A 12,556-nucleotide genomic window follows, 5' to 3' on the forward strand; every position below is an offset into this window, starting at 1 on the left:
ACCGGGTCTTCCAACAAATTGTTGGAATTCAGAAGGGTACTAATTCCCCTCCTTTATTAGCCGATAATAGTATATATTCCTATGAAGCATAATTTATTTTAAAAAACTTATACATAAGAAGAAAAAAACACTTGCTGTGGCCTTCAACTCCACATTCAGATACATGTATATTGACGACGTTTTATCACTTAACAATAGTTATTTCCATTCATATGTCGACTCGATATATCCCAGTGAATTTGAAATAAAATACACCACAGAGTCTGCCGAATCTGTTTCATATTTGGATATTTTACTAGAAAAAATACGTTAATACAGTTTGCATTTATACATTCTGGCAGTTTTCTTCTCTCAAACTTAGACATGAATTATTGAAATTAATGTACAAAGAATCAGGAATCACAAAGATCATGTTAACAAATATATTTGATTAAAAAAAATTGTTAATGCTGAAGAAAAAAAATCAGAATTAGGCTTTTTAAAAATTATATCATATAATATTATCACAGAAACAGACGAGTTAAGATTGATGCAATGCATCATTTCGCAGCAAACAATGTAGCATTTACAAAAGTATTTTCACGAGAAAGAGTCCAAGGAAAGCATAAAATTCTGAAAGAAAAAAATTATAAACTTTTTATTTAATAACTGAAATCAAAGCTTAAAAATTCACAAATTTTAAGATATCATAGCATTTAAAAAAAAAAAAAATTATTGCATTTGGCAATCAAAATAAATTAAATCAGTGATAAATGATGAATATGTATTATCATCAAAATGAAGGAGACAAATATTATATATAATTATAATCAGATCACCAGTCATGGAGTTTTGCGAGGTGCCTTGATGGACAGCACAATAACTGCAAAGTGTAGAAAAAGTTGGGGTTTTTTTAATTTTACTAGGCCATCTTTAAAAAATTGTTTGGTTTTCCCCTTCCCGACCGACTGGCTAAAGATGGCCCGACTCAAACTTTTTTAACCTCCAGGAAGCATTTATTTTTTTTAATGCACTCCGAAAACAGATTTTGATCATTCAACATTGATTTTGAAATTTTCTTTGAAAAAAAAAATTCTCACCTACCTACCGACTCAATTTTTTTCATCCTGAGTCGGGAGAAGGCAAGCAAACATTATTTCAAAGTCGGTCCTAGTTCTATCAGCTTTTTAATTTCTATATATCACTTTCGGCACTGTAATTAATATCCACAATACTTCATATCTTACACATTCCAATGTTGGGGAGTACCTTTTGTAAACTTTTTTTTTTGTATATATAAAATTATAAATTAATGAATATCTGGTGAGAACGGAAATAAAATTGAAACATGATAACAACAATTAAGATAGAATAAAGCAAATTTTGATATATTTTACTAAAAAGTATTATTCTATAGAACCAATAATTTAAAAAAAAATGGTATTAAAGGTTTTACTGTATCTATAAATGTCATTTTGCACATTTTTTTCATTTCCTCTTCAAGGTAAAAAAGTGCACCGAGATTTTAACTAAAATTTACCATGAGACGATTTATTCCCTTTTTCTATTGTAATTTTCATACGAAATTCATGAAGCCCAAAATAATGCTTTCCCATTATCCGATTTTGTTAGACTTTTTGCAACAAATATTTTGCACACGCTAAAGTTTATTTATTTTAAAAAATTCTGTTGCAATTAGTTAAAACATTATATCAATGTAAGCCATCATATATACACATTAAATGATATATACATATAGGATTCCGAAACAAGTTCTTACAACTTATATTAATCCGTTTCCTTATATATACTTTCAACTATAAAATTACATCGCCCTTGTTGCATAACAAAATTAATGTATTAGAAACATTAATTGAAAAAAGAATGAAGAAAAAATGAACTAGAATATGAACAAATATTTGGAGAGATATAACGTAATTCATATTAAAAAAAAAATAGGATAGTCAGAAAGTAAGAAATAAACAAAATATACATTTCAAATTCAACGTCTAAAGGGACGAAGACTCCAATATGATTCAAATTACAAATCTTTTTGATGCAAAAATAACATGATGTACATGTTTTAAAATGTTAGTATTAATGGGGAAAAAAATCCAGTTTGATCTCCAAATAAGAGAATATTTAAATTAATGAGTCATTTTTTTCCCTCCGTCCTTGTAGAGAGGACATTTGAGTAAAGTGTGTTGTTTCAGTTTTTCCACCAGCACAGAAAATGGATTATAATTAGTTTAATATTTAATGATAAATCGATTGATGATATCATAATGATATCATAAATTTAATTGAAGGCAACAATAATTCATTACGCCTACTTACTGGATTGATGCGCACATAATTTCAGTTTAAGATAGCAATAATTTAATTACTGCGTCTTTTAACTGAATAATTGCTTTCTTAATTGAATTATTGCGCGGAGAAATGATTAATACACTTGAAGAGAGCATAAATTCAATTATTGCGCACATTAATTCAGCAAACTTATCAATGCTCCGTGATCGGGAGGTCGTGGGTTCGAATCTCGGCCGCGACTGACCTAAGTCGATAAAAAATGGGTTTGTTTTATTTGACTTTGAACGTCACTTTATTACAAATAATTGTCCATCAATTGAACTGCAGATGTTAAATATATTTTTACTGATGTATGCAGATGATACTGTTTTAATATCTGACTCTGCTGATGGTTTACAAAGAATGTTGGATGCATTGTATACATACACCACAGAGTGGAATTTAACTGTAAATGTTGAAAAAACAAAAATATTAATTTTTCGCAATAGTCGTAAAATCCTTGAAAATGAACGTTGGATATACAACGGTTGCATTGTTGAAGTTGTTAATCAATTTAATTATCTAGGAATGTTGTTCAATTATAATGGCAAATTTGCTGAAACACAGAAACATTTTTCATGTCAGGGTAAAAAAGCTATGTATGGTGTAAACAGTAAAACTAGGGATTTGCATTTTAACGTAGAAACACAATTAGCAGTATTCGATACCTATATTAACAGTGTAATGAGTTATGGAGCTGAAGTGTGGGGATTTCACAAGGGTCAAGATATAGAAAATGTTCACTTAACTTATTGTAAAAGAGTTTTAAAAGTCAGACAAAGCACCAGTAATGATGCAGTTTATTGTGAATTAGGTAGATTTCCACTTATACTAGAAAGGAAAAAGAAAATTTTGAAATATTGGGTGAAATTAAAAAACAGTGATAATTGTATTTTACAATCATGTTATCAAGATATGGTGGAAAATAATGATGAATGGATTGTAAACATTAAGAAGGAATTTCAAAGGCTTGGTTTAACTGACATGTATAATAGCAATTGTATTGATAATAATTCTTTGAACATCGTATTTCAAAGAATGTATGACGGTTATAAACAAGATATTATGGCAAGAATTTGTAATTCTCCTAAATATTTTTTTATATCAACATGTAGTGGATAATGTTGTACTACAGACGTATTTAAGAAAACCATTACATTCAAAGTATAGAATACCTATTAGTCGTTTAAGACTATCAGCGCATGATTTAAAGATAGAGAGGGGAAGGTATTGTAACATAGAAAGAAAAGATAGAAAATGTGAAATATGTATATCAAATGAGATAGAGGACGAATTTCACTTTGTATTAAAATGTCCTCGATATGAAGAACTAAGAATTAAATATATCAAGAGTTATTATTTTAAAAAACCATCAGTTTTTAAATTAGTACAGTTACTGAGTTCCACAAATACTAAAGAACTATGTAACCTAGGTAAATTTCTGTATTTTTCTTATCAATTAAGAAATGATGTTTTAAATAGTGTACAGTAAGAAATGATAATACATTAAATGCTATTGTTTATGTAATTGCCACATGTAATGTATATTGTATAGCATATACTACACTTATCCTGTGCAAAGCTTATGTATAAATATTTATGTACATATTTTGTATACCTATGAGATGTAATGTCTCTGGTTCAAATAAAACAAACAAACAAACTTTGAAGTGAAAGTTGTGGGTCCTTCGGATGAGACCTTAAAAACCGAGGTCCCTTGTCACAACAGGCGTTGGCACGATAAAGCTCCCTCACTGCTCAATGGCCCTGAGTGCCGAGTAAAGGTCAAAATTTGAAGCCCTTCACCGGTATATGGTGACGTCTCTATATGAGTGAAAAATTCTCGAATGGGACGTAAAACAACGTTCAATCAATCAATCAATGATATCAACAATTGAATTAAATGTGCATAATAATTTGGAATTGAAGATAGATCTATCATTAATTATTTGAAAATATTTTTATTGATTTGTTACGCGCATCAAATGAATATTGATATCTTCAAACAATCAAAGATATCTTCAATTATTCGATTTAATTTGGCACTGCATATGTTTGAGGGTTATATAGAAATTTGTAATTAACAATTCAGGTCAGTTTTACTGAATAAAATAATTTCAGTCAAAACAATAGGAAAACACGTTTTGATGAACGAGTTGGCATCTTTCTGAATCACGGATCCGGTCAACACAGGAACGTGGGATGTCGCTTGTTGTATGCGATAATATAAATAGCCCCTCTCTATACCTGGAACGATAAATTCATGCCTAAGGGCTATACAGACAGATAAAAATCTTTAAGGTTATTGTTAGATCATGACTTTTCTGATTCTGTTTTCTGTCTTTGGTTTGCTAGAGGGAGCAACACATCAAGGGATTCTAAATCTGTATCACCAAAAATATAACGGGGATGTAAGTACCATCTTTGAAAACATATTAATGTTTAAAAATTATTATTTTCAATGTAATTTTAAACTTTCTTTATAAGAATCATTGTTAATATTTTAACTGTTTTGAGATGGTGAAAAGTGATCATTTTTGAAGAGTTGGTGGGAAACAATTTGTAAATGCCCATATGAAACAGATTCTTTTCTGAAGACGCAAAAACTTTATCTTATTGGGTTAATTCGTGTCTCAGTTCAGAATTTTTAAATTCCTTGAAAATCCAAGGTACAAGTTTTTCCATGTCTATACTTCATACACTGCAACTGCAATTTTCAAGTATGCAATAAAAGCATTTTCGACAACTTTTCGATGTCTACATTTCAAACTTAAAAAAATTCATATGAAAAACATGCAAATTTTTACATATTACTGTATGTGACTATTAACAACTTTGACATTGACTTATTTAAGGGCACCTACTATGGGGCAGGAACAGGTGGCACCTGTAGCTATCCACCTCCTAGTATGCCCCCTGTGGCCAGTCACTTAGACAAGCTGGTGGCTCTCAATGCTCCACAGTTCTATGGATCTCTTTCTTGTGGAATGTGTTTTAGGGTAAGTAGCCAACACGCCGCACCCATTCTTCTCCATCGCACTTCACAACCACGAACTGCTTATTCTCTATAGCAAAATGTAATTCATGATTAAAAGTAACTAACATAGATTTTGCGAATGTATGTAGTTAGAACTTAAAAAAAACTTCTCTTTGAGAATGGTTACCTATGCGTACTACATTATTTATATATTCAATGTTTTTAATTCCATTAACTATGGATTGTTTCGTTAAAAACAATTATTTTAGTGTAATTTGATTAAAAAAAAAAATAAGTGAAATTAAATCGCGATTGTTCAAGGTTCATGGAAGTGGACATGGAGCTGGAAATGACCCAATTACTGGAACCTTTACAACCTACGTCAAAGACCTCTGTCCGGAATGTCACGCCGGTCAGTTCTTATCTTAAAGTAAAGATGTGTATTCACTTATCTTCAACTGCCCACTTTAGTACTAATCTCTCTCTCTCTCTCTCTCTCTCTCTCTCTCTATATATATATATATTAGAGAGAGGGGTATAGTGAATGAGTTACATTGTACATTTTCTGTAACTCTTCATGTATTACATTTTATAAATTAACCAGCAAACTTTATCTGTATAAATGCACATGGTCAGTGGTAGATTTTGTAACAAAAGACAGTGATTCCGAGTAGTGTTTTATTAACGTCTCTAAATTCGCAGGCAAATGATGATTTAAAAAAAAAAAGACGTCCAATTCCTGTCTATGCTTATTCATTAATAAAGATGTAATTGAATATATCAATAACCCTTGTAAAATAATACACTAGTATTCTTACTTTGTAATAAGGATCTTTGGACTTGGCGGAGAATGGTGACGGAAGATGGAAGATACAAATACAGGCCATCCAATGTCCGGTTGGAAACACCAAGATCGAGTACAAATTTCAAGGCAGTAATCACTACTATCTGAAATTACAAATACGAAATGCAAGGTGAGCTAGAAAAGGGTAGTGTGAACAGAAGTAAACAAGACGGTCAGAAATTACAACAATACAGTTATTTTTCTTTTTGACTCTTTTTGTCAAACAGATAAACTTTTAAGAACTTTGATTGAAAAGAAATACATTTTCACGAAAAGTTTCTTAAGCCTTTAAGGAAGCTATAAACACTAATCAAAAATGCTTTTTGGACTTTGAGAAAAATATACATGTATCATATAAAGGTGCACATATTCAGTGTATCTGGTTCATTTTCAACATAGTGTGCCTGCCTTATTTCTGCAGGAAAAATGTTCAAAGACAGTGAAAAATCTGTGAACAGAAATCGCTGTTGTTTACTTACATCGGAAAAATTAATGGAAATGATGTATTTAATTACTAAATCTTAGTTTAACATAACATTAAGAATACTTCAATTCATAACAATTTGTGTCATTAACTGTAGATTCCCATTTATTCTATTTTTCTTCTAAGGGCAGATCACTCTAACTCAATAAAACTACCCTACAAATAGTACTCTTTAGTGTGCAGTGTTTAGAGCTTCCTTAAAAGTATTATTTCATGACAGAATCCCGGCTACCCAAGTGGAGATGTACCAACCAAAGTCGCATAGATGGTCAGCATTACGTCATACCACAGATGGATTCTGGGTATTTGGCAGTGACCATGTCGATAAACCAGTGGTCACTCCATTCAGAGTACGTCTGACCGCAGCCAATGGGGAAACCGTGGTGGACCACATCCCAAAACTGGGTAAATATCAAGAAAACGGTTCAGTTCTGACCCATTCCAATAATTGACAATTATTAGGTTTTTCTTATTAAAGATAATTCATTTATCAAATATTATTGAATCATTAATCAGTATCTGGATTGTACTTTTTGTTAAGAAATAAAAAAAGTTGCCTTCACTTTCAATGTTTATTTATTTTTGAGAAGTGTACAAAGTTGAACTAAGTTCTTTTATCTTAAGTGCAAACACAGTGAAGATACGACTGCGAAACCATTTTTTGATTTAATATATGTTTCCATATATAAATATATATATATATATATATATATATATATATATATATATATATATATATATATATATATATATATATATGCTGACATGAAATATTTTGTTTATTTCCAGCAAACGACGCTGTTATACACGGTGATGGGGTACAGTTCAGTCTCGACTCCTCCTTACCTCATTAACCATTTACATTAGATCCACTGTACATTCTGTGATCTCGTCTTGTTTCATCAAAAAGTGTATAGTTCTTTTTTGAAATATACATGTATATGTGTGGTGTTTTGTCAAAGAAAAAGTTTTTTTAAGAATTGTAATAAAACTAATATAGAAGTTATATTATTTTTGTCATTTTGTGATTATGGTTTTTCCCAAATCAGCATTCCACCTATTCCCACTTGCAAATAATGAAAGAGATTTTGATGGTTACTTTGTTTTAATTGGACTTCAGGTTAATTACATCCTACCTTGATTTGCCCGTATTTTGTACACTTCAAAACCGAAAATAAATAAATTTAAGAATTGAAAAAAAATAAAATAAATAAGTTCAAGAAAAAAAAACACACTTAAATATCTAATAAATGTTCATATTTAATATAGATTTAGACAGTGCTTATATTTATTTATTATATGTTCCGTACATAGTATGAATTTGTTCTACATAAGTTAGGGCTTATGCATTGTGTTTATCGTTTATCTAATAATTATAAATGATATGAATTATATTTATTTCTTTTCTTTCGAATATTAGTTTTAAAAACATGGGATTTACAGAAAATAATAAATTAACCTGTCCTCCATCGGGGTCTTCCACCTATTCCCACTTTTTAAAAATCTCAATTCCACCTATTCCCACTTGCAAATAACAACAGATGTTCTGATACTCAGTAGTTAATTTGTTTTTATAGCACAATACATCCCACCTTGACTTACCTGTATTTCGTATACTTGAAGACAAATAGATAAATAAATTTAAGAATTTTAGAAAATAAAATAAATAGGCTTAAGAAAAAAATATGTAATGTAACAAATGTGCATTTTTTATATGGATTTAGCGCTTACATTTATTTATTCTATGCGCCATACATAGTATGAATTTGTCCTACATAAATAAGGGCTTATGCATTGTGTTTTTTAAATAAATATATATAAAAATATTAATATCTTTTTCTTTTAAATATTAGTCAAAAAATGAGATTTACAATTAAAAAAGGTCAATTTAGCTTTCCTATATCCAAACAGGAGTTAAATAATCACTGTTTATACGGTAATTATATGTTTATACAGTTAATTATTTGAATACACAAGCATTCCACTTATTCCCACATAAAATTTTACCTTTCCCTACATGATATTTCAACAGTGGGAATAGGTGGAATAAACCCCTCCATCCCAACAGGAGTTAATAAATCAGTGTTTTTATAGTGATTATATGTATATATAGTTAATTATTTATATACACAAGTATTCCATCTTTTCCCACATAAAAATTTACCTTTTCCTACCTGATTTTTTAAAAGTGGGAATAGGTAGAATAAACCGTTTTCCCCTAACAATATATGGCATGACAAACGTTGCAGTATTCGATATTTTCCATTTGTATTCTACTATTTTTCATTTGCATTGTCAAATTCTTCTTTGTATTCTATAATCTTCCATTTGTATTCTATATTTTTTCATTTGTATTGTAAATTTTCAATTTGTATTCTTTAATTTTCCATTTGTATTGCATAATTTTCATTTGTATTCTATAATTTTCCTTTTGTATTGTATACTTTTACCATTTGTATTGTATAATTATACAAAAAAGGAAAATTATAGAATACAAATGGAAAATCATACAATACAAATGAAAAATCATACAATACAAATGGAAAAATATCGAATACAAACATAAAATTATACAATACAAATGGAAAGTTATGCAATACAAATAAAAATTTTTACAATACAAATGAAAAATTATAGAATACAAATAGAAAATTATAGAGTACAAATAAAAAATTTACAATACAAATGAAAAATTATACAATACAAATGAAAAAAATATACAATACAAATAAACATTATATAATACAAACGGAAAATTATAAAATATAAATGGAAAATTATACAATACAAATGGAAAAGATCGAATATTGCAACATTTGACTTGCCATAACAATGCCGCAATCGAAAGTTTTATATTTTTTTACTCGGCACACCTCGGGCGATTCGTAACTCATCGTTATTTGATGAAAGCAATGGTTGCCATGCGTTCATATTCTGAATACATCGTAGCACTTTGTTTTAAGCCATTGTAAGAAACACAAAGGAAATTTTCCCCAACCAAATACACTTGGATAACCATTGTAAAGCATGCCATTGGATAGTTATAACAACTTTTGCCAGTAAACATTCAGCTTCATTTTTGTTACAGATGTGTCCTTCTTAGTTAGTATTAGTGATGGAAAATATATAAGCTCTAATTCTCTCCCGAATAAAATTGTTAGAGAATCCATCACGACGTCGTGATATTTTGCTGTAAATACTAAATCACCAAAACTATATATCCACGTTGCCCCCTTCTAATCTGGACCTTTTTAGCATTCTTTCAATTCCAAAATGAATGAAATATTTTGTATACCACATTTGTACAAAGTTTGTACAAAGAAGGGAGACACTTGAACCGTCAATGACATTTTTATTGTGTCCCCCATCTTCGTGTTTACAGGGGACTGACATCTTTGCGTTCTTTCGGCTATAGCTGACAAGTCGTGCTTGAAACAAATTGTTAATCTATATAAAAACAATAAAACGGGCTAAATAGTGATGAAAATCTCACGGAAAATACGCCTTATTTATTTTTTCTGTTTTCACGATGCGTGTAGCCATATTTTTTCTTGTGTTTGGAATAGTGCAGACTGCAATAAGTAAGGACGTTCTAGATCTCTATCGATACAAATATCAAGGAAATGTGAGTATTTTAGAATGTAAACACAATTCTTCTTTTTCTAATAAATTTCTGGACCATTGTGTATTTAATATACATATTTTTTTTAAAAAAAATGCAGTTTTAGGGTTTAAAAATCCCACTATTAATCTACCTTTTCTGTATCAAAAAAATGTATTATGTATTCTGTAGTTGTAAGGATGTAGATAGAACAGATTTTATAAAGTTGTACGGAAATGTTATAATGACAAATAATGCCATCTTTGTCAGGGAATGTTTTATGAAGCTTCCCATGGAGGGACGTGCAGCTACGACCCTCCAAGCATGCCCCCGGCTGCACAGAACATTGATAGGACGATAGCAATCAATGCTGGTCAGTTTTACAGAGGCTTTGCCTGTGGCGTCTGCTTCAGGGTATGTTTTGCGAAAAAAAAATGTCGTTTTTTGGGTTGGTTTGTTTGTTTGTTTTAACAAAATCATGCTGCTTTGTTAATTATTCGTTTGTCGAATTTCTTGTTTTGTGAATTTTCTACAGAAATCTCGTCCATTTTGTGCATTTTTTAAAATCATTAAAATCAAAACTTATTTTTATGGATAATAATTATCTTGAAAAAAGAAAACGATATACACATTATTAATATTAGGATTTCGCAAAATTCAATTAAAACTCAAATTTTGATTTCGTTATTTTGTCTTATGTCCATATTTCAGGTTAACATGTCGGGTAAATATAATGGAGGCTTGCCGATCGATGGGACATTTACAGTTTTCGTAAAGGATTTTTGTCCTAACTGTATGCCTGGTAAGACATTTTAGGAAAAATTTATTCGATTCCTTTCATATCTGGATAATTTGCTTGCATGCAGTGCACCGGTTACTTTCGATTTTAGGGGTTCCCGCATTACCCGAAAACGTTGATGGATTGTTAGGAATGGAAATGCAGGCAATACAGTGTCCTGTAAGGAACTCAACGCTCGAGTACAAATTTCAAGGGAGTAGTCCGTATTACATTAAGCTTCAAGTCAGAAATGCAAGGTAAGTTTTAAAAATATATGTAACTATAAATAAAAGATGTTTGACCTTAATGAACACTTATTACATGGAAGATTTTATTAATGCGTTTGGTATATTATGAATTGCTACAGATGATTTTTTTTTAAATAAATAGATTTTTCTCATTTTCCCCCCAAATTTTTATTTAAAAAATGCATTGTTTAGCATTTTCATCATAAAATTAACCTATAAAATCTGGGTAGAATTCCTGCCAAAAGAGTAGAATTCTTTCAACCAAAGTGGCAACAATGGTCAACCCTTGCTCATACCCATGACGGTTTCTGGACATTTGGTGTGGATCCTATTGACAGACCTGTCAAGGCGCCTTTCCTCATTCGACTGACTGCAGCTAATGGAGAAAAAATCGTCGACTCAGTACCCGAATTAGGCAAGTATTTAATTACAAAAGATCTATATTTAGCTCTTTCTGTAGAATGTATTGAATATACTAGATATGTCTGATTCTGTTTTATTTAGTATTAGTAACATCATTTTGGGCTTGATTTATATTATCCTTAGATCCATTGATGTCGCTGATTTTTATTCCCAAAAAAAACTTATTTTTTTATTTCAGTAAATGGAGTTGTCTTGCAAGGCCAAGGAAAACAATTTGAATTTGATCCTAACTTACCAAAGTAAATTTCCACGACAGGGAAAAATAATTTCCATACAAATAAGTTTTTGGTAAAAAGAAAACTCTGTCAACTTGTACATACATTGCAATATATATTTCAGTGATGAATAAGGTAGTTTTCCAGATTATACAAAGTTCAGATGGTAATAATTATTTGATCAAAAAACGTCCAATCGGATTCCATAATAGCTGAAAGAAATTATTTATATCGAATGAGTGGTGAGTGTTTAAGTGACTATTGCTATTCCATAAAACTTCACTGAAATTTCACTGACTTTTTTTTTCTGGAGAAGATATTTTTTTACAAAACAACAGCAGCAGCAACTTTTATGTGTTCATTGTATTTTAAATGTTAGAAAACATCCTTTAAAGTTGCAGAAGATGGATCCAAATTATTTTCACGTCAGTGAAAAGAAAATCAAAATATTTAAGATTAAAGTTATTCACTCTACCGATATTTCTTGAATTGCACGTTGTAAGCATATCATAATATCATAGATGATATTAAAATAAAATAATGTAATGCAATTTTTTTTCCATTAAATGTTTTACAAGAATTTTTAAATCAATTTAAATTTAAATGTTAAGACAAATCTTGCTCAGGAATTTAGAGATTTAATAAAATCGAGCTCCTT

At 30.0% G+C, this 12,556-nt stretch overlaps 2 protein-coding genes across 2 annotated transcripts; both read left to right on the forward strand.

Moving 5' to 3' along the window:
• Window positions 1-4,600: 4,600 nt before the first annotated feature.
• LOC133183887 (uncharacterized) lies at window positions 4,601-7,511 on the forward strand. The gene is made up of 6 exons (XM_061318777.1): window positions 4,601-4,739; window positions 5,184-5,327; window positions 5,627-5,717; window positions 6,135-6,279; window positions 6,854-7,038; window positions 7,423-7,511. Exons 1-6 carry the CDS (start codon window positions 4,644-4,646, stop codon window positions 7,485-7,487), a joined length of 726 nt encoding a protein of 241 aa, XP_061174761.1. The 5' UTR covers window positions 4,601-4,643; the 3' UTR covers window positions 7,488-7,511.
• Window positions 7,512-10,035: 2,524 nt separating this feature from the next.
• On the forward strand, window positions 10,036-11,926 carry LOC133183888 (uncharacterized). The gene is made up of 6 exons (XM_061318778.1): window positions 10,036-10,258; window positions 10,505-10,648; window positions 10,946-11,036; window positions 11,125-11,269; window positions 11,491-11,675; window positions 11,862-11,926. The coding sequence occupies exons 1-6, from the start codon at window positions 10,163-10,165 to the stop codon at window positions 11,924-11,926; spliced, it is 726 nt and encodes a 241-aa protein (XP_061174762.1). The 5' UTR covers window positions 10,036-10,162.
• The last annotated feature ends 630 nt before the right edge of the window (window positions 11,927-12,556 follow it).

This window comes from Saccostrea echinata, unplaced genomic scaffold (assembly GCF_033153115.1).
Source record: "Saccostrea echinata isolate AGI-Se365-2 ecotype Australia unplaced genomic scaffold, CSIRO_AGI_Sech_v1 ptg000009l, whole genome shotgun sequence".
NCBI classification, from domain to species: domain Eukaryota; kingdom Metazoa; phylum Mollusca; class Bivalvia; order Ostreida; family Ostreidae; genus Saccostrea; species Saccostrea echinata.